This window comes from Leucoraja erinacea, chromosome 10 (genome assembly GCF_028641065.1).
Source record: "Leucoraja erinacea ecotype New England chromosome 10, Leri_hhj_1, whole genome shotgun sequence".
Classification (NCBI taxonomy): Eukaryota; Metazoa; Chordata; class Chondrichthyes; order Rajiformes; family Rajidae; genus Leucoraja; species Leucoraja erinaceus.
The window spans coordinates 27,242,245-27,265,256 of NC_073386.1; the positions used below are offsets into that span (position 1 = coordinate 27,242,245).

At 40.6% G+C, this 23,012-nt stretch overlaps 1 protein-coding gene across 1 annotated transcript in view; it reads left to right on the forward strand.

Annotated features, from left to right (window-relative positions):
• The window catches only part of agbl4 (AGBL carboxypeptidase 4), a 440,437-nt gene that overhangs the window by 250,541 nt on the left and 166,884 nt on the right, over positions 1-23,012 (forward strand). The window contains exon 7 of the mRNA XM_055642477.1: positions 19,316-19,405. Within this exon, the coding sequence (XP_055498452.1) occupies positions 19,316-19,405 (90 nt within the window). The remainder of the gene's footprint in view (positions 1-19,315; positions 19,406-23,012) is intronic.

The following is a 23,012-nucleotide window of genomic DNA, read 5'->3' on the forward strand; positions in this document are numbered from 1 at the left end:
TCTTGGCCATTGATGTTTTGATTCACACTAATTTACAACTAATAATCTACACCATGACAAATATTGTCTGTTTTATCTTCAAAATCATCAACCATCTCTCCTCTTACCTTTATCTATTTTGAGCTTTATCCATGCTTTTGTTATATTTTGACTGTTTTTTTGCATTTCCAGCCAGTTTACTATGATTCATTCACTGTAAATGTGAAGTTACCCATTATTTCGATTTCCTATTTACTCCTTATACAGCTGTGCCACATTGGCTCCAGTTAAACAAAAATGTATTTCAAAATTTTTCATTCTAATTTTCAAATCACTGCATCAACTTATTTTTCTATCTATAATCACATGCAGCTCTACACAGGTACATGTGTTCTTCCAATTTGGGCCTCTTGTATCCACAATGTTATTAATTGCAGTTATTCCAACTTCCAGGGCCTAAATTCTGTAACTCCCTAAACCTACTTGCTTGATACTTCTCTATGTTTTAATTCTGTTTTGACCAGTCTGTCTCTTCATATCCTTGTGTAGCATTATGTCAGATTTTGCATGTTAATGCCCCATGACATTTTACTGCAATATAGTGTTTTATTAATGCATGGTGTTGTTGTCACTGTGACAATCAAATTAGGGCTCATCTCATATTATAAAGGCTTGGAGCAGATTTACTGAGCTTCATTCTAGCTATAAGAACAGACTAGGAAGGAATGAACTGTTACGAACTGCTCTTTTTCAGCCAGAGGTAATTTTCCTTTTATCTGGCAGAATATCAGAATTGCATTCTAAGCCATCTGGGATGTAATTAATTTTGTGCGATAATAAATTGGCAGCTTGTTTCATATACCAACCAATTTCCTTTCCTCAAAATTAAATTTAAAGCAGAGTAAGCACATTTAAAACAGGTTGCTAATTTTCTATTGTTCCAGTTTGTGCTACAATCCAAGCTGAATTTCATGCCTCCATGTTAAATACTTATCAGACATAACCCAGTCTGGGAATGTTACGTGTAGCTTCAGGCAGCAATATGTTAAATTCCAATCAGTTTACAGCCTACAGAAAAATATGATCCAAAGTAATAAAGGTCATTGTAACATTTGTGAAGAAATAAGGAGTTATTGAGATTTAACTGTGAAGGAGGAGGGAAGGGATAGTAATGCCCACTAAAATGAAATAACTGGACCTGGGGATAATATGGAAAAATAGAGACAATATCATTATTTGAAAATCAGTGGGAGATTTCTATGCTTTTTTTGTTGAGTGACATCTAGCAGTGTCTTTACGACCTTTGCTCTGCCATGAGTACTTAAAAATTGTAAAAGTGGTATTGCAAGAAGCTTAATAACTCACTTTTTAAGATAAACTGTGCATCACCCATTTACAATTGTCTGAAAATCCCATTAGATCATTGAGCTAATCCCCTGATTTCTAACCAATAGTCTTCAGGTCATAGCTAGGATTCTAGCATTTGAAAGTCATCGGCTGCGGTAGAATTCTTATTATTTTAAATTATTCATTTATAAACAACATTTTAGCTGTGCAGTATTTGCCCTTTTATCAGCATAATTCGTTTTATTTTATCATCTGCCAAACAATATATTGCCTATGTCTAATATATATAAATGGAAAACAGTTTGTGGGAGTATCACAATACATTTAGTTCAGTTTATTATTGTTATGTGTACTGAGGTAGAGTGAAAATCTTATAGAAACTTACAAAATTCTTAAGGGGTTGGACAGGCTAGATGCTGGAAGATTGTTCCCGATGTTGGGGAAGTCCAGAACAAGGGGTCACAGTTTAAGGATAAGGGGGAAATCTTTTAGGACTGAGATGAGGAAAACATTTTTCACACAGAGAGTGGTAAATCTCTGGAGTTCTCTGCCACAGAAGGTAGTTGAGGCCAGTTCATTGGCTATATTTAAGAGGGAGTTAGATGTGGCCCTTGTGGCTAAAGGGATCAGGGGTATGGAGAGAAGGCAGGTACAGGATACTGAGTTGGATGATCAGCCATGATCATATTGAATGGCGGTGCAGGCTTGAAGGGCCGAATGGCCTACTCCTGCTCCTATTTTCTATGTCTATGTTTCTAAAAGCTTTTTTGTTGTGTACTATCCAGTCAAAGAAAAGACAATCAAACCATCCACGGTGTACAGAAAAAGGGTACAACATTTAGTACAAGATAAAGACTGATTAAAGATAGCTTAAATGTCTCCAATGAGGTAGATGGGCGGTCAGGACTGCACTCCAGCTGATGAGAGGACAGTTCAGTTGACTGATAACAGCCAGGAAGAAACTGTCCTCGAACCTGAAGGTATATGTTTTCAAACTTCTGTACGTTTTTACTGATGGGAGAGTGGAGAAGAGGGAGTGACCAGGGCGAGACTGGTTCTTGATTATGCTGGTGGCCTTGCCGAGGCAATGTGAAGTGTAGATGGAGTCAATGGAAGTGCGGTTGGTTTGTGTGTCCACATCTCTATGAAATTTCTTGTGGTCATGGATAGAGCTGTTCTTAAAGCATGCTGCGAAGCATCCCGATACAATGCTTTCTACAGTGATACTGTAGAGGTTGGTGAGGGTTGTTGGGGACATGCCGAACTTCCTTAGCCTTCTACGGAAGTCGAGGCAATGATGTGCTTTCTTGGCATTAGCTTTGATGTGGCTGATCCAGAACACAATGCTGGTGATATTTATAGTCAATCACAATCTCCTTTGTCTTGCTGACTTTGATAGAAAGGTTGTTGTCTCCTCCAGGCAGGAATTGAATTGAATAGTATATTTGTAAACACATGGGCAATTCAAGCAGAGCAGTTCTTATTCACTTCAGAGGATGAGATTCTGCTTCAGAGGTGCATTTGAAATGCTACTGTGTTTAGTTTTCAGTTTAGTTTAGAGATACAGCATGGGACCAGGCCCTTCGGCCAGTCTGCGCTGACCATGGTTTCCATTACACTAGTTGCATCCTACACACTGGGGACAATTTACAGAAGCCAATTAACCTACAAACCTGCACGTCTTTGGAATGTGGGAGGATACTGGAGCACCCGGAGAAAACCCATGCGGTCACAGGGAGAATGTGCAAACTCTGTTCAGTCAGCACCCATGGTCAGGATCGAACCGGGGTCTCTGACGCTGGAAGGTAGTAATTCTACTGTTGCACCACTGTGCTGTCCATGTCTATGGGTGCTCTGGAACATTTAGAAGAGAAACAACAATTCTTATGCATATATTGTTGTCTAACAAGATAACCTGAAGTTAACAACAGCAATGATAATGTTAACATACGTCAAATTACAACAATATTTGTATGTGAATACGAGGCAAATAAACTAATTCATTCATTCAATCATTCAATCATTCAATCATTCATTAATTCATTCAATCAATCATACATTCATTCATTCAATCATTCATTCATTCATTATTTGCTTAGGTAAATTATGTGTTTCTATATAATGTGCTGAAATTCGATATTTGCAGAATAACAAATGTTTCTATGAGCAAGATCTCCTTGAGAAGCTCTATTTTTATCCATTTACTTCCTGTAAATAAATACTGTATAAAATAAAAATGAATTAATGATGGAATTAATGTTTCCATTGATAACATGTGCAATGATTGGATTAAACTTTACCTGTGATTTTGTTTTGAATATTAGATTTTATTTTTTGAAAATTAAAATTAGAAATTCAATATAATTGATGAACATGAGTCACTATGGTTCTATTGGTAAGGCTTACCAGAAATTATGTCACATTGTAGTCTGAAATGTCCCTGCTGAATTAATGCGCATGTCTCTTGGATCTTGGATTACAACGTACAACCTGCAAGTAGTTTCACAGTATAATCAATCAATACGATGGAAAAACATTGCCTTTCAATTAACTGTTAGGCAACTTGAAAATAAATAAATAAGATGATGGAATGTAAAATTCAGATATGTTGATAGTAATGTCTTGGGGTTCAATGCTAAGATTACAACATTAAAAAAGCATAATAACTGACTTTAGTGCTCAGAAAGAGTTGAAGATCAGAGAAGTCAATATTGCAACATATTTATCTATGATGACTACATTTTCCAATCTGTCTACATTTGCTCTCTCCTATTCCCTCTCCTCCCCCAATTCCACTTCACAAGCCATTTTGGGGAAAAATATACAATTAATGGCATTACCCTTAATAGCATTGATGTACAGAGGGATCACGGGGTTCAAGTGCATAACTCCCTGAAATGGCCACACAAGTGGATAGAGTTGTAAAGTTTGCATATGGTATGCTTGGTTTCGTAGATCTTGGGCAGTGAGTATGTCATAATGCAGCTTTATAAGACTTTGATTAGGCCACATTTGAAGTAATATTTATAGTCAATCACAATCTCCTTTGTCTTGCTGACTTTGATAGAAAGGTGTTGTCTCCTCCAGGCAGGAATTGAATTGAATAGTATATTTGTAAACACATGGGCAATTCAAGCAGAGCAGTTCTTATTCACTTCAGAGGATGAGATTCTGCTTCAGAGGTGCATTTGAAATGCTACTGTGTTTAGTTTTCAGTTTAGTTTAGAGATACAGCATGGGACCAGGCCCTTCGGCCAGTCTGCGCTGACCATGGTTTCCATTACACTAGTTGCATCCTACACACTGGGGACAATTTACAGAAGCCAAGTAATCTACAAACCAGCACATCTTTAGAATGTGAGGCGAAACCGGAGCACCCGGAGAAAACCCATGCGGTCACAGGGAGAATGTGCAAACTCTGTTCAGTCAGCACCCATGGTCAGGATCGAACCGGGGTCTCTGACGCTGGAAGGTAGTAATTCTACTGTTGCACCACTGTGCTGTCCATGTCTATGGGTGCTCTGGAACATTTAGAAGAGAAACAACAATTCTTATGCATATATTGTTGTCTAACAAGATAACCTGAAGTTAACAACAGCAATGATAATGTTAACATACGTCAAATTACAACAATATTTGTATGTGAATACGAGGCAAATAAACTAATTCATTCATTCAATCATTCAATCATTCAATCATTCATTAATTCATTCAATCAATCATACATTCATTCATTCAATCATTCATTCATTCATTATTTGCTTAGGTAAATTATGTGTTTCTATATAATGTGCTGAAATTCGATATTTGCAGAATAACAAATGTTTCTATGAGCAAGATCTCCTTGAGAAGCTCTATTTTTATCCATTTACTTCCTGTAAATAAATACTGTATAAAATAAAAATGAATTAATGATGGAATTAATGTTTCCATTGATAACATGTGCAATGATTGGATTAAACTTTACCTGTGATTTTGTTTTGAATATTAGATTTTATTTTTTGAAAATTAAAATTAGAAATTCAATATAATTGATGAACATGAGTCACTATGGTTCTATTGGTAAGGCTTACCAGAAATTATGTCACATTGTAGTCTGAAATGTCCCTGCTGAATTAATGCGCATGTCTCTTGGATCTTGGATTACAACGTACAACCTGCAAGTAGTTTCACAGTATAATCAATACGATGGAAAAACATTGCCTTTCAATTAACTGTTAGGCAACTTGAAAATAAATAAATAAGATGATGGAATGTAAAATTCAGATATGTTGATAGTAATGTCTTGGGGTTCAATGCTAAGATTACAACATTAAAAAAGCATAATAACTGACTTTAGTGCTCAGAAAGAGTTGAAGATCAGAGAAGTCAATATTGCAACATATTTATCTATGATGACTACATTTTCCAATCTGTCTACATTTGCTCTCTCCTATTCCCTCTCCTCCCCCAATTCCACTTCACAAGCCATTTTGGGGAAAAATATACAATTAATGGCATTACCCTTAATAGCATTGATGTACAGAGGGATCACGGGGTTCAAGTGCATAACTCCCTGAAATGGCCACACAAGTGGATAGAGTTGTAAAGTTTGCATATGGTATGCTTGGTTTCGTAGATCTTGGGCAGTGAGTATGTCATAATGCAGCTTTATAAGACTTTGATTAGGCCACATTTGAAGTATTGGGTGGAGTTCTGGTTGCCCGATTACAGAAAGGAGGTGGAGGCTTTGGAATGGATACAGAGGAGGCTTACCAGAACGATGCCTGGATTCAGGGTTTTTTGCTGCAGAGAGAGGTTGGACAGACGGATTGTTTTCCCTGAGTTTGCGGGAAGGTTGCGGGGAGACCTGATAGAAGTATATAACATTGTGAGAGGGATAGAAAGGGTAGATTTTTGCACAGAAAGGCAAGTTTTTTACACAGAAGGTTGTGAGGAATGCGCTGCCGCTGGTTGTTGTTGAGCCGTATACGATAGTGGATTTTGGACAGGCATATGGATATGCAGGGAATGTAGGGGTATATGGATTGTGTGCAGGCAGATAACAGTTGGTATTGACATCATGTTAGGCACAGATGTTGTGGGCTGAAGAGCATGTTCTTTGAAATATTTCCTGCAGCTGCACTTATAGTTTATGGCAGTGTGGGACTTTTCAATGTCATGACTACTTTGTAAAATGGAGCAAACTGAGAGTGGGTGACTCAGACAATGGTAGCAAAGTCATGTGGCGAAGACTTTCTAACTGCTTTTATGTCCCTAATGATCAACCTACTCAGCATCTTTCGTAGCATTCCTGTGGTAACTGCTACTGAAGCTGTCCAATCACCTTCAACTGGAGTTTAATTCAGTTGACTCTTTCAAGAATTGGAAAAATTATGTCAGATGCTTTTGGTTTGGTTCAGCAAGTGCATGAGACTCTTCAAATGAATTGCACAATGCACCTCAAAGGGGAAAATATAATTACTAGCACCAGTGTAAAATATTGGTTGTCCTGCGTAGTTCCTTTTTATTGTATCCTATAATTACTTTTGAATTTCTATCCCTATAACTGTTTTCCGACACCATCATTTTGCAATTGTCTTTGTAGTGGCCATTTGGCCTTTTGTGTGTCATTTTGTTATGGCATTTGTCTTTAAATTTTAGATAAACTTTATTATGTGGGTGGGATGGGATTTATTACGTTTTCAAGGTGTTTGGTGTTTGGTGCTAGGTTTCTTCCACAGAAACTTAGTTTTTAGTTTAGTTTTGGACTGACATGGGGAAGGTATACTCTTCGACCATGTGACGTTTAACCGAGACACGAGGATTTTTCTAACGTTTAAAGCGATATGCTGTAGTTTGACGAACATTAAAGTGTACGAGTCGGAGTATAAGGTCGGATGTTTTTCTTCAACAATAAAGAAACTATTAATCAAAAGATTGTGTTATGAAGACTTATCTGTGAAGAAGCTCTGAAGGTCTCACGGGGAGCTCGCATGCACAGGGCTGTGTGCTAAGCCCCCTCTTATCCTGTCTCTACACCTATGACTGTAGTCCGGCCCACAACAACAACCGCATCGTCAAATTTGCTGACGACACTACTGTGGTCGGACTTATTTCGAGGGGAGACGAGGCAGCCTACAGAGAGGAAGTCCTGAAGTTGACAACCTGGTGCTCAGAAAACAATCTGGCTCTGAACACCAGGAAAACAAAAAGCTCATTGTCGACTTCAGGAGGCACAGCACCGACTTAGCCCCCCTACACATCAACGGCGAGTGTGTGGAGAGGGTCAACACCTTCCGGTTTCTCGGCGTCCATATCGCTGCTGACATCTCCTGGACGGACAACACGACAGCGGTCATCAAGAAGGCTCAGCAGCGGCTGCACTTCCTGAGGGTCCATCAAAGACAACTCCCATCCTGCGTTTGGACTGTTCGACCTGCTGCCCTCTGGAAGGCGCTATAGGTGCATCAAATCCAGGACAAACAGACTCAGGAATAGTTGCTTTCCGAGAATTATAACTACTATAAATTCAAATTCACACATGCACTGACTACACCGCCCAACACGGACTTCCATCTGTATATATGTATATATGTATGTAGCGCCGCAGAATTTGTGCACCTATTCCCCCCCCCCCCCATCTCCCTTCTGTTTTTTGTTTTTTTCTGTTTCTTGTTTTTTGTGCTAAATTGTATGTATGCACTGAGTACGAGCAGCTTTCAGTTTCACTGTACATGTATAGTGACAATAAATGGCCTATCTATATCTATATTACGGCATTTTCCTTAACCATGTAGTCTACTTTAGTGGCTAGATGGAGTAATCTCTTGAACGATATAAAAATCTGCCGCTACATAAGAGTCGAAGGATACCTCTGACAGGAGGTGAAAGCATCCTAGAGAGTGGGACAGAAGACTAGGCTAGGATCTCGAAAGAAGTTTTAGCCAGAAGGCGGGTTCCAGCCGAGAAACTGAAGACAATAGATCTCGGCCAGAGATGGCCTAGAGGTTTATCGACAGCGACATGACTTATCTGAAGATCTGAAGACATTACCATGAATGTGAGTAGAATAACTTGTTCTTTTGAATTGAAGCTGCAAAGCTTTCATTTTAAACGGCTTCTGTAAAGAAGAGCCAGAAAGCTAGCCACAAGCTTGGAAGATAGCCAATAAAGTGTTTTTCCATTACTGGGAGAAATACAAATATCCGACCTTGGATTGTTTTAAAGTCAAGATAAGACACATTCCTTTTGAAATAGCGTCATTATTAACTTAGTGGATGTTGAGGGATGTTGTCTGGAATCCAGTTTGTTATTGTTCCTGAGAAAGATGTTTACACAAAATTGGAGCAAAATTGAAGAAAACTGTTCGTTCAATGTAAGGACTTGGCAATCTGCCAAGACCTGTTTGAATCCAGGGAGCAAGATGGTGAAGAAAGTGTCACGTCAGAGGAACCACAAGGTGGCGAAGTCAAGCTCGGTCAAGGACAAGCTGCCTACCTGAAAGAAACCACGAAGGAGGAAAACTCGATATGGGAACAAGTTAATGAGCCAATTGAAAGCTACAGAAAAGTCATTTATCGAGAAGATACAGATCATACCCAAGCTGCCCATCTGAAAAAAACCGAGAAGGAAGGAAACAAGTTGTGGAAGAAGATATGGAGGCTATTTGATGGTTTGACGAAACTAATAGAATCAGATGGCAACGTGAACAAGGTGGAAAGGAAGTTAGGCCAGATATGCGACTTCTACAAAGAGCTTGGAGAAAAGCAGAGCCAACTGTTGGAATCAGAGCCGTCTCAGGAAGAACGTGAAAGACACACCCAGAGGTGGGAGCCAAGGGTTTCAAGGAATGGGCAGTTATCAGAGTGGTTATCAGAAATTATACCACAACTTATGTGCATAACAGCAGGAAGTGCGATACAACAAGGTGCCGGAATGGAAGATGAAATTACACCACGAGATAGTATCTCAAAAATATCTACATGAAGATCAGGACATAAATCTGGTTCTATAGCCAGTTCAGTATCAAGGGTTTCTGCTCGATTCGAAGTTGAAGCTGATTTAGCCGCTCTCTCAATAGAAGCGGATGCCTTGATGAGATTGAGCCTCACGAAGAACAGATGAAGGAAGAGATGACGCGATAGAAAGAAAAGATGAGGCGACAAGAAGCCAGACAAGAAGAAGAGATGACGCGTCATGAAGAAGAGATGAGGCAACAAAAGGAACAACAGGAACTAGACACAAAGATGGCGGTGGCAAGTTATTGGAAAGTGAGGGTTCAAGATGCAGCTCTAGAGCATCGAAGACGATGAACTCTGGTCCAAGAGGAAAAAGCTACTCCAAATGAGTCAGCAGTTGGATCAATTCCACAATCAAGGTCCACCAGATTTCACAGCTTTGAAAACCCATTGGAACAGAGTAAGATGGGTAAAACTTCATTTCAGCTAATGAGTGCTGGATCAAAACAAACTACTTATGGAGCATCTGTAGATATTCAGGCCAAACCGATAGCGGCCTGGTGCACAGGCTCGAGCAAGCCAGGTTATGTCACAGAGGCCTGTCTATCGTCCATTATAGCCAAGCCAAGGTTATCAGGATGGATTAATTGCATGGGCGAATAGGCAAGCTGAATTCAACCAGATCATAGCTCGACAAAATAACTCTCTCACTCTACCACCAGCAGAAATTCCTACATATGATGGAGATCCTTTGCGATATGAAGCTTTCATAAGGGCATCAGAAGAAGTATTAGAAATGAAAATTACGGATGAAAAGGAGCACTTACGATTTCTGGTGAAGTACACAAGCGGAGATATTCAGGTACTTGTAGAAAGTTGTCAAAATGAGCCTGACAGCCAAGGCTATAAAAATGCGAGAAGGTTACTTAAAGAATGTTTTGGTAATGAACAGAGGATTGCTAACGCATACATGGAGAAGGCCCATGGTTGGAAAGAAATCAAGCCAGAAGATGGGGAGGCATTGAGTAATTATGCAATATTTCTTGGAGGGTGTTGCAGCTCGATGAAAAATCTCAGCCACATAGAAGAAATGAATCTTGCAAGTAATATTAGAGTCATCACTAGTAAGCTTCCCAGAAGACTGAGAAAAAGGTGGAGTGATAAAGCAGGCAGAATATTTGATAGGAAGAAGCGAGCAGCCAGGCTACCAGACCTGGTGAAATTCTTGGACAAGGAAGTATGGTACATGTTAGAGCCACACCATGGCACTACTGAAGATCATAAAGCAATTGCAACTAACGAAGGTTCTACCTTTACCAAAACTGAAGAAAGATCACAACCTTAGATAAGCAGTTTTACTACCGCCATAATACCTGTGGAAACGACAGATGGAATGAAAGGAGATGTACCTACTATCAAGCAAATATAATTTTGTTTGTTATGCGATGAAAGTGGTCACACCATAAGATGGTGTCGAAGATTCAAGATGAAAGAATATGAAGTAAAGGTGGATTTCTTGAAAGAGAAGATAATCTGTTTTGGATGTTTGAAAGAAGGACACATGGTGAGAGACTGTAAGAGTCCTATAATTTGTTATAAGTGCAAGCAATATCATCCTGAAGCACTTCACACTGTAAAGAAGCTACCAGAGCATTCGGAAGAGGAAGAACTGGAACAAATGGAAAAGAAGGAGAAGCCAACTACTAGTGATGCTGACACCCGCCTCAAGTAACTGCTCGTATTGGGGCCGGGGTGCAAGCTTGTATTTTCTCTCTCTTACCAGTACAGGTAAGGAATAGCAAGACGAATACAGTGTTGCAAACATATGCTTTTTTGGATCATGGAAGTTCGACTACCTTTTGCACAGAAAACCTGACGAGGAGATTGAACATCACAGAAGAGACTAAGATTTGATTGCATACACTGAATAAAGATAAAGGGAGCATGAGTCATTATATTACAAGTATGGAGATATCCAGTTTGGATGAAGATAATTTTATACCAATATCTAAAGTGTTTACACATGGGACCATGCCTGTTGGTCGTCAAAATATACCCAGACATGAAGAGTTGAAACAGTGACCTTACCTAAAGGATGCCAAGATATCTGAAATAAATTCTACTGTTGACCTACTTATCCGAACAAATGTTTTGAAGGCATTGGAACCTATACAGATTGTGAGGAGCCAAGGCGATGGACCGTATGCAGCGAAAACCCAACTTGGATGGATTATCTATAGCTCCTTGAGAAGGAATAACGAAAACGGGAATCAGAAGAACTATCCTACCATTGCTGTTAATCAAATATCTACTGATAAATTAGAAAAGCTGGTGATGAAGCAATATAATCATAACTTCAATGAAAGTACCAATAAGGAATCTGAAAAAATGCCCAGAGCAGAGTTAAAGTTTGTGGATGTTATGAACTACTCAGTAAAGATTGACGGACACCATTGTCTGGACTTGCCTTTCAAACAAGAAAGTGTTAGTCTGCCGAATAATCGTCTTATGGCAGAGCAACATACCCAGACTTTGAAACGCAAGTTTGGCGAGAATACTAAATTTCATGAAGTAATAATCTCTTTGAAGAATAATTTCTACATGGATGATTGCTTAAAATCCATGTGTACTGAGCAGGAAACAATTCAAATGGTAAAACATTTGACTTCCCTTTGCAATAAGGGAGGATTCTCACTTTCTAAGTGGATAAGCAAAAATTGTGCAAACATTCCACCAGATGATAGAGCCAAAGAAACCAGAGAATTGGATTTGGACTGAGACAGTTTGTCAATGGAAAGAGCATTGGGAGTTACTAATGTTGCACAATTAGAATATGTTAACACAAAAGAAAATCCTGCGGATGAAGTTTTCGGAGAACTGACCGTGAACCTCTTCTTAAGTGATAACAGATGGATCAATGAACTAGAGTCTCCCTGTAAGCCAGACAGAGAATGGCCAAAGCTTGAGCTGGGATATGAAATATCTGCTAATGATCCGGAAATTAAATCAAACCTAACGGTGAACTTTATTGCTAAAAATCCTGTTATTCTTTTGAAGGATTTTCACACTTCAACATTATTGTTACAACACATCCATGAGTTGATCGGACATGAAAGAAGAGGTTTCATGCTATCAAAGCTTTGGACTTTTATGTGTTGGACTATATACTGGGTATCAAGCCTGCTGTTAAGGGTTTGGTGCGCATGGTACGACTTTAAACTAAAAACTGTTTTAATAAGATTAATAATCAAGTTATGCTTGCTTCTAGAAAGCGAAGGTGAAGATGGAAGATTCGATGAAGAATTCTGATTGCGGATATATAGTGCATGCTATTTTTTTGCTTTGATATATGTTAAGCCTTCATGGCTACTTTTTTGATGTTTATTAATAATTGCCTCATTGTATATTTGGAACAATTAGGGGCCGGTATGTAGTGGCCATTTGGCTTATTTTGTGTGTCATTAGTTATGGCATTTGTCTTTAAATTTTAAACTGCCCATTATTATGTGGGTGGGATTTATTACCCTTCGACCATGTGACGTTTAACTGAGACATGAGTTTTCTAACGTTGAAAGCGATATGCTGGAGTTTGACAAAGATTTAAGTGTTCAAGTCGGAGAAGAAGGTCGGATGTATACCTTATTTTTTTCTTCAACCATAAAGAAACTATTAATCAAAAGACTGTTATGAAGATTAATCTGTGAGGAAGCTCTGAAGGTTTCACAGTGAGCTCACATGCGTTTTACGGCATTCTCCTTAACCATGTAGTCTACATTAGTGGCTAGAGGGAGTAATCTCTTGAACGATATAAAAATCTGCCGCTGCAGTCTTCTATACATAGATTATTGATTTGTACTTTTTCCAATTGTACCAGTAGGTGAAAATTTCACCATAACCTGCTTTGTATTGGATTAAACAAAATTAGGTAAGAATTTGTGGTCAACAGTGAGTCACTTATTCTTTCTAAATAATCTAAACAGGGAAATGCCTCTCATTTCCTATGTTCCACTTACCTGGGATGAGTGCCCTAGTGAAAGACTATTCCTTCTTGATTTTATTGGGGGATTTGGATCCTGGGTTTGATTATATTATTTTTGAGTTAACGTGACATTAGGGGTCCAGGTAACATTCACATTTATATCTGCACCTGTATGCTCCAACAATATGTGGAAGCTCCTTCATCACTTGCCAGTCACCCTGTTCCTACTATGAAGGGTAGTTTTGGCAGATAGGCAACAATTATGATTTCCATTGAAAAGACCTGGATTTTGCTGGTGCATGCCAGTGATTTGAAATGAAACATGAACATTTGTTACTTAAATGGGATTTCTGAGATGAATAGTAAAATAGTGAAGTCCCAAACTCACTTTTGGAAATGCAAAATGCCATTTGTAGGCCTTATAGGAATGTAAGAGTTTCTTCTATATTCACCTTTGTGTGCAGTAAAGAACAGCAAGGTGTTACAGCCAAAATTAGTACCTGCCTCCTTCTTGATCTCCTTCCTTTCCTCATAGGACTATCATGAAAACCACTGCCCTGAGGGACAAATGACCCAATTTAATCTTACAGTCACAACCTGCCCCAGGGCCATGACAGCATGTTTGACGTTTGTTCGTAATATTGATCTGTACCTTGTAGCCTAAATTAGGTTTGGACTTCAGCTTCTGACCCTTGCAAGCAAATCATTTGTTTACTGTTCAGCAGTATCCCCCTGAAATTCTGAAAACCATATATGCACAGTTCACAAAATGCTATGGTCAATATTAAGAAAAATACAAGTTTGTTTTGTCTAAGGAGGCCAAAGTACATATTGCTGCTCATTTGTTCATTTTGTTATTCCCTGCCCTGTGTTTCTTGGGTTTTCTCTTTTGAACCATATCCTGTCAGTTTGAACCATTGAGCAATAGTTCCCCATATGTAAACATGGATTCAGATAGGCATTTGCTGGTTCACTGGTGTTCAGGGTGGATTTGATTTTCTACAATTGGTAAAAAAATTGTGAATTGGTGTGTATACGCAACCTGAATAGAAGTTTAATGTAAAGGTTTTTACACAGAGGGTAGTAGGTGCCTAGAATGCATTGCCAGGGGTGGCGGCTGAGGCAGATACGATAATGGCTTTTAAATGTCTTTTAGATAGAATTGGGGATATTAAAGAATGGGGGGACATGGATCATATGCAGGCAGCATGTTTGGCAAAGATATTGTGGGCACATTCCTGTGTTTGATGTTCTGTGTTCATATCCATCTGCCTACATTTATGCCCTAATTTCCACCCCTGTCATGTATTCACCATCCTTTCTGATCTTACCTCACTTATCCCAAACATTCAGTCCTCAGGGAATGTCTCAGCTTCCATGTCCTTATCTTAACGAGCTCCAAGCCCAACATGTTATTGACCTCTCCTTCTGTTGTCCCTGGCTCCATGACTATTTCTTTGGGCGGGAGTTCTCACACTAGAGAGTGGACTCTTTCTGCGGTATTCCAGTTGCAACCAGACTTTTCTCCATGGCTTCTTATCCTCTTATGAACTAACCATTGCCAACTGATAACAGGACATTAACCATCTTGGTTTTTCTGATCCCCTCACTCGCTCAAACTTGAAATTGTACCACTCTGCACGCAAAAAGTACCTGTGACATTGTTACCAAAACTGCTGACAAGGGCAGTGCTAATCTTTCCTGGCGAGCTAACCTCAATCTTGCAGATGCCAAACATCACCTTTCAGACACATCCTCTCCTTGGCACTATGATTCACACACTGAACATCAGGACATTGTCTCTCATGCTGTCATAGACCACATTTCCTCTGGAGGTTTTCCATCCAATCACAGTGCACAATAAAGTACAATACAATTGTACAAACACCTATCATCAGCTCCTGCATAGGCTTTATGAATTAATATTATTTCAAGTTGAACTTCCTATATTTTTATTCTGACTAAAGATTCTCCCTCATTCAGTTATTTGTCGGTATAGTATCTTAAATACATTTTAATCTTAGTCAGTAGTGTTATTTTATTTCTAGAGTTATTTAGTTGGCAGCAGTTCTGATATATGTTGTACTAGTTCTCATGTTATTTTGTAACAGTTTAATTATTTGTAACTCTAGAAATAAACACGCACTACTAATGTATTTCAAACAAATCTATGTTTAATAATTATATATGCATTTATTACTATATATTGCTTTCAAAACATATCAATTTTGTTTGATACAGAACTGGTGAGTGTTCTTGAAAAGCTGTGATTGATACAAATACATCGATAGATGCTCCTGTACACATCATCAGTGATGTAACCTAGGGTCATTGGGTGTTTCGGGTCTTTCAACATCAGACACCCTCACCCAGGCGACCCAGCCGTGGTTGATCAGACCACGACGTGTTCAGGTGGCATTCGCTCCTCCCCATGGACCTCCTCTCCTGATCCAGAGCCATCTTGATGCCTTCTCCACTGCCTCTGTGGTGGCCCTTCTCCTTGCCACTCTGTTGATGCCCAGTGCATTCAAGGCTTTGTAGCGCGATTGCCCTGCAAAACCTCTGCAGCCAACCTCGATGGGCATACACCTTGCCTTCCAGCCCTGCTTACGGCAGTCTATGACCAGCTCTTCATACTTGGCCATCTTCCTCTCGTGGGCCTCCTCCAGACGGTCCTCCCACGGCACTGTCAGTTCCAACAAGACAATGTTTTTGGTCGCCTCTGAGACCAGGAGGATATCTGGCCTCAGGGTGGTCGTGGCAATGTGCTGTGGAAACTTCAGCTGTTTCACCAGGTCTACGGAAAGCTGCCAGTCCTGCACAGTCGCCAGGATTCCTGACTGATTCCTGGCTGCTGTGGTTCGTGGCAGTTGCACTCCGGCCTTCACGAAGGTGATCATTGTTAATATAATATTAACAATGTGTAGTGAAAAAAGTGATTACACCTGACATGGTGTCAGAGGTTATGGGGAGAAGGCAGGAGAATGGGATTAGGAGGGAGAAATAAATCAGCCATGATTGAATGGCGGAGTAGACTTGATGGGCCAAATGGCCTAATTCTGCTCCTATCACTTATGATCTTATGAAAAAAGCCCACTTTCGATACCAGAATTAATTTTAGGTATCTTGATAACCTTCAAGTAAGGCCATTGTTTCAAGTCTTCTTGCTTGGATATATTTAGATGAGAAACAGGCATGGTCTCATGTGTAAACACATCAGATAGTTGTATAAAAATGTCTTCATCCAGACTAGATATTTCCATACTTGTAATATGGTGACTATCGCAGCGTTTCTCTTCATTCATGGTACACAAGAGAATCTTACTCTTTTCTCCTATAATGTCCCTCCCTCTCATCACGTTTTCTGTGCAAAAGGTAGCCAAACTTCCATGATCTAAAATGCATACGTTTCCAACACTGTATTCCCCTTGCTGCTCCTTACCTGTACTGGTAAAATGGAGAAAATACAGGCTTCTAACTCGGCTCCAATATGTGCATTTAGCTGAGGTGAGGTAACAGCATCACTCATAGTTGGTTTCTCCTTCTGTTCTACTTGCTCCGGCTTCTTCTGTTCAGTGTGGTCATCTGGTAAACTCGTGATGTTTTTTCATCCCTGCAAAAAATGTCCACAAGTAAAAAAATACTCGTGATGAAAAAAAATTGTTACTTTTTACTCGTACGAGCCGCTACGAGACTTCCAAGAAACTGCTACGGACACGCTACGGATATTCTCCGAGTTCGAATCCGGGGAAAACTCGGGAGGACTCTTGAATTACCTCGTACGGTGAGACAGGGGCTTTAGGAATTTCTCTTGGAGGTAAGGTAAAAGAGAGATTTTGTTGAGCTAGAGGCTCAGTAATTTTATTTTGATTCCTCATCGCTTCAAAATTCACATTGAAATCCCTCATTGGGCACAGAGGGACGGTAAACAGGCCTCTACCAATCTTGGCTCATTCAAGCCTGTACATTAGGCCTCTGAGAAGAGTGCTGAGTTGTGTAGGTCTTATCACGAGCTTCAACAGGTCGTTGGCTAGTTGTTTGCTTCAGTCTAACAGCCTGTTGCTGATATGAAGCCTTGTCACCCTTCCACCTAATCTGTGCTGGCTTTGAATTGTGAGACCAATCTTCCCGTGGCTGTAGATTTAATTCAGCTGCTGTTTCCGGCTTAGCAGCTCCTTCTTGAACTAAGGAACTTTTCTTCCAAGATACTCTCGAGCCGCATCTTGAACCTTGACCTTCCAGTATCTCCATCTTTGTCCTGGCTACTGCCAACTTCGTGGCTAGTTCCAGTTCTTCCTTCTCTCAACTGCCTTCTTAGTTGCTCAGCCTCTCTATTCAGCTGTTCTTCTTGGTCTGAATCTCATATTTTACTTCAAGGTTGCAGCTTGTTGCGAGAGAGTAGCTAAATCTGCTTCAGCTTCTATATGAGCAGAGGCCCTTGAAGAGGCACTGGCTACTGAACCAGATTTATGTCCTGATCTTCGCGATAAGACATTTGAGATACTGTCTCCGGGTTCAACTCCTGGGGTATTTTCAACACTTTGTTGTGTAGTTGTTCCCACTGTAGAGCACACAGTTTCTGGTACAGTTTCAGATAACCACATCTCTACGTTTTCTATGAAACCACTGAAAAATTCCATCTTCTCTTGAAACTACTGATTTTGCTTTTGGCTTTCCTCCTCAGACAGTGGTAAACCCAGTATTAAGTTGTGGTTTTGTCCAACCTCAAGACGGAGGTTGACTAATCGAACCTGATTAGATTTTACTTCCTTCACCCTCTCATAAAAATTAATGAGTTCCTCCTGTTCTTCGATTAACTTGTTAATCCACATCCATAACTTTCTTCTTTCCTTCTGGCATTTTTCCAGGAACACTGCTTGTCCCCTTTCGGTAAGTTTAACAATTCTCTTTTCACATCTTCTCGATTCCGACTCCTCTTCGCCCTCCTGTGGCTGCTCTTGATACTTACCTACTTGAAGGTCCAAATGTATCCTACATCGGAGTGTTCTTCAAATATCCGCGGGAATTCAAAACAAACTGTACTGTTTCTTCAAGATGATTGTTCAAAGATAAGCTTGAATTCATAAACAAACTGGTCTGGTGTTATAAAACATCACTATATTCATTATCCTGGAATGCCTCTGCCAGTATAGTAAACAATCGCCGGCTTGAGCACACCGTATCTTCTAGGAATTCATAACATCATTATTTTCAAGGTCATGGCTTCAGCACTAGCAGCTTATCTTTAAGATGCTGTAAACAAGCTTCCTCAGCTGTTTTCAATACTGTACTCAGTACTATTTCTGCAGGGTTTAACTTTAACTTCTCAGCCTTTTAGAAGGTTGGCTTTAAAATATGACAAAGCAGCCAATCTATTCACGATACCCGGTTAATGGTCTTCAATCTTCTTTTCTTCTGATGACCCAGGTGTAGACCGTGCAGATTAGCCTGCGACTGGCAGATTCTTTGTTCCAGGATTCAAGCTCTTATCTCATTCGCAGAGATTCAGCTTTCTTCTTCAGTTCCACCATAGAATCAGTTTTTACTTTAATGTAATAGCAATTTCTTAACTTTTCAATGTCCAACTTTTAATTGCTATTACCACTCGAGGATGTGGTGGAGATATAGTTTACACACTCGACGATAGCAAAAACAAATCTTCTAGTCATTGTTTCTTGATTAATTAGTCTTTTATTGAAGTAATACAAAACAAAGAAATAATTCATAACTTTTCATTCTTACTAACTGTTTCTTCCATGTGGCATCTCGTGAACATAAATGTGAATGTGGTAAAAACTGTTGTCTTCACCATCTCTCAAGGCAAACTATAAACTCTAAATCTCTGAGTCTGCGCTAGCCTCTCCAGGTAGATGCACCCCTCTATGTATCAAATCCCACTTACCAAAGTACATACAGATAAAAAATAGAAATATCTAGACATGACTATAATGTACTGACTTAAGCATAAATGGCTCCTACAGAAACTATGATATTGAGAATTATACAGAAATTATGTCCCCTTTGTAATTTGTTTATTCTCTGATTCTTGTTTGGTTCCTTTTCTCCCTAGTGAATCTCAGTCCAGGAGCAGAGCAAAAGATCATTTTCATCACAGCCCGTGTTCATCCTGGGGAAACACCTGCGTCGTTTGTGTGTCAGGGTAAGTCTGCTATAACATCTCTCAGTTTAGTTGCTGATTATGTGAAACAGTAAAACCTTCTGGTAGTTATCTCCATGATAGATTAATTTGTGACCAAAAGTAACTGAGGAGAAGGATTCTTTGTCATTTTGTATATATTTAAATTTGAATTTCTAATTGAAGATGAAACATATATGCAGCAGAGATGCAACATAGCTTAAACTATTAAGCTTGATTTTCTCCTTTTTTATCCTTCTTCTCAGCATAACATTATGGCAAATAGAAGAAAAATATACAGTCCTTAAAGGCACATATATCCAAGATCACCATCACCTGCTCCAAAGGTGGCTTGCTTCTTCGGATAGGCAGCATGCCAAGTTTAGAATGATGTATCTGGAGAGATTATTTGAATCGCAGAATGTTTTACCTAGACGAGGGATGTCCTCGTCTCAAGAACGTGTTTGAGAGAGAAATTGTAGAAAGGGTATAGGGAAAAAAGTAGGGGAATGTGATTAATGGGGGCTAGATGGATGCCATGGGCTGAATGACCTTCTGTGGCTTTATAAAGACTGGATCAAAGGTTATGCATTTCAGTAAGTCCACTTACTGAAGTCCACATACAGTGCCCTCCATAATGTTTGGGACAAAGACCCATCATTTATTTATTTGCCTCTGTACTCCACAATTTGAGATTTGTAATAGGAAAAAAAATCACATGTTTTCTATTGATAAATGAAAAGTGCACATTGATAAAGTGCATATTGTCAGATTTTAATAAAGGCCATGTTTATACATTTTGGTTTCATCAGGTAGAAATTACAGCAGTGTTTATACATAGTCCCCCCATTTCAGGGCACGATAATGTTTGGGACACAGCAATGTCATGTAAATGAAAGTAGTCATGTTTAGTATTTTGTTGCATATCCTTTGATATGAGTTATTCGTCGGCTCATCTGTCCACAAGACCTTTTTCCAGAACTGTGGTTGCTCTTTTAAGTACTTCTTGGCAAACTAGAAACTGGCCATTCTATTTTTGCAACTAACCGGTGGTTTGCATCTTGCAGTGTAGCCTCTGTATTTCTGTTCATGAAGTCTTCTCCGGACAGTGGTCATTGACAAATCCACACCTGACTCCTGAAGAGTGTTTCTGATCTGTTGGCAGGTGTTTAGGGATTTTTCTTTAGAGGAGAGGGGGGAGTGGGCCTCGCTCGGGTCCATGCCCACTTGCAGCCTTGCACTGCCCCACGCCCACCCGCAGCCTCGCTCGGGCCCTGCGCCTGGTGGGGAGACTGCTGCTCTATGACTTAGGTAGGTGCTGCCTCTACCCCCTCCCTCTGTGTCCTCTTCCTTTCTGCCCCCCCCCCCCCTCTCTGCCCCCCCCCTCTCTTCCCCCCTCCTCTCTCTGTCCCCTCCCCTCTCCCTCCCCCCCCCCCCCCTCTCTGCCCCCCTCCCTCTCTGCCGCCCCTCCCTCCCTCTCTGCCCCCTTCCCTCTCTAGGGAGTGGTGAATATTGGGACCTATAGGTGAGTGGTGGGGGATTTCATTTGGGAACCAGCCCACCCCTGTGACGCCGTGCCCCCCCCCCCCCTCAATCTCGACCCCCTCCCTCTCTACCCCCCCCCCCCCCCTCTTCACCCCCCATCCCTAGCCACGCCCTCGCAGTTGGGGGGTTATGCGTGTGGATAGGGCGGTGGATGGGGTAAAAGGAGCGAATGAATAATATTTATATAATATCAAGGGGTGGGGGGGGGTTTAGTGTGTGTGTGTGTGTGTGGGGGGTGGTTGGTGTATGTGTGACGCTGAAGGCCGCCCCTCCCCCCCCCGCAACCGCGCATCGAGTGGATGGGACCCAACGGGTCCGACTTGGTTTAGTAACATCTTAAAAGTGCTAATTGAAAATTTGTTGAGGTATTAATACAAGTTATATCCAATAGTCTGGGAAATCTACTCATGTGGCATCATCAAAGTCCCAAGAATACCAAATTATCATAGTTTTACTGTACCCATGCCATTGATCTTCAAAGATTATTCAAATAATTATTGAAATGTCTTATCTCTTGTTCAATCTTGCTTCGTAAAGTAATTCTGAAACTATGTTTCTTGTTCTTTCGAACATACACAGAATTCAATATTAGCAAGATAAAATATAAGCTACCCCATTGCTGCCTTAAGGCATGCTTGATGATGAAATGTAATGTTTGTAGCTCAACATTGCCGCAGAGTAATTTAAGAAGTCTTCCTTTGCTTAGCTAGCTTTCCACAAAGCTCTTTTTCTGCAACCTGCTGCTCTGGGTTTCGTGTTCTTTTTCTAGGTCTGCACAAATCTTGACAGTCTTTAATTTACAACAGAAGTATTTAATGCTTTACTCAATGCTGGCAGCAAGACAACTCAAAATGGCTGCACACACAAATCTGACTGCCCACTCACACTGTCTACAGATAGGATAAACTATATACAAAACGTCTCCCTTTGTCCTGTGCAGCGTCACTTGCTGCACAGGAGGAGCAAAGGGGCCTCCCACCCCACACAGTCCACCAAACATCACACTGGGTGAGCCATCAGAGTCACCTGCTGAGAGGAGCAACCAGTGCTGACTGCTGCAGTCAAAGAGCAGCCCTTTGTGATGTGTGCCGATCCCAGCAGAGTAGCATTGCAGAAATTATTAGATTAGAGTATAAAGAGGCTACGCAGCATGCAGACAGGAATGCAAGAGAAGCTACTATCTCATATTCCAGAAAATTCTGTTCAGTCACTGCTGCTAATTTGCCTTGGTAATATGAGCACAATAGGAAGGCATTTATGAGAAGGCTCTTGGAAAGTGGTCTAAAAGTTTTGAGCTTTGTTTAAGATGTCAGATTTAATGTATGAGTGGAATAGCAACATTGGAGGAGTCCATGTTGATTTTCTCTTGAGCTACAAACAGTCAGGGAAACCATATTTATGGGCATTTCCCACAGGCAATTTTTGAGGCAACTGCAGGTGACTAGGCAGTTGCCGGGGTGTCGCCTCTATGGCCTCCTCAGTCGCCCAAAGAGTCATACCTTTTTTCTGGTTGCTTCTGGATTTTGAAATGTTCAAAACTTTTCGGCGACAGTCGGTGCCCATGGGCTTGACGCCAACATTCGTAGCCTGATGTAGGTGCTGTTGCCAGGATGATGTAGGTTGTCGCCAGCATGATGTAGGTTGTCGCCAGGATGATGTAGGTTGTCGCCAGGATGATGTAGGTTGTCGCCGGTGCTGACTTCAGTGAATTCCATTGGCGACTACCTATGTCAACCTACATCAAACGGCGACAGGTACCGGCGACTGAATTGTCTTAAGTTGCCTTCAGTTGTCGCCGACAGGGTCGCACCTTGTCGTAGCTTGCCGCATGTGAACGTAGGTTGTCGCAGGTATAGCCGTAGGTAGACGTCCTAAAGGGTTTCCGGTTGTCGGTTGCTTGCCGTAGCATGACATTGACTAGGTGGTAGGTTGTTGTAGATATTGTCCTTGACTATGACAGTCGCCAGCAGTCGCCGAGAAAATCGCCTAAGTGGGACAGAGGCATGTCACTCTATGCCAGCTTGTCAATGTTGACAAAACATGGCAACTGAGGGTATGTTTCTGCCTGTATTGAAACAGAGTCACA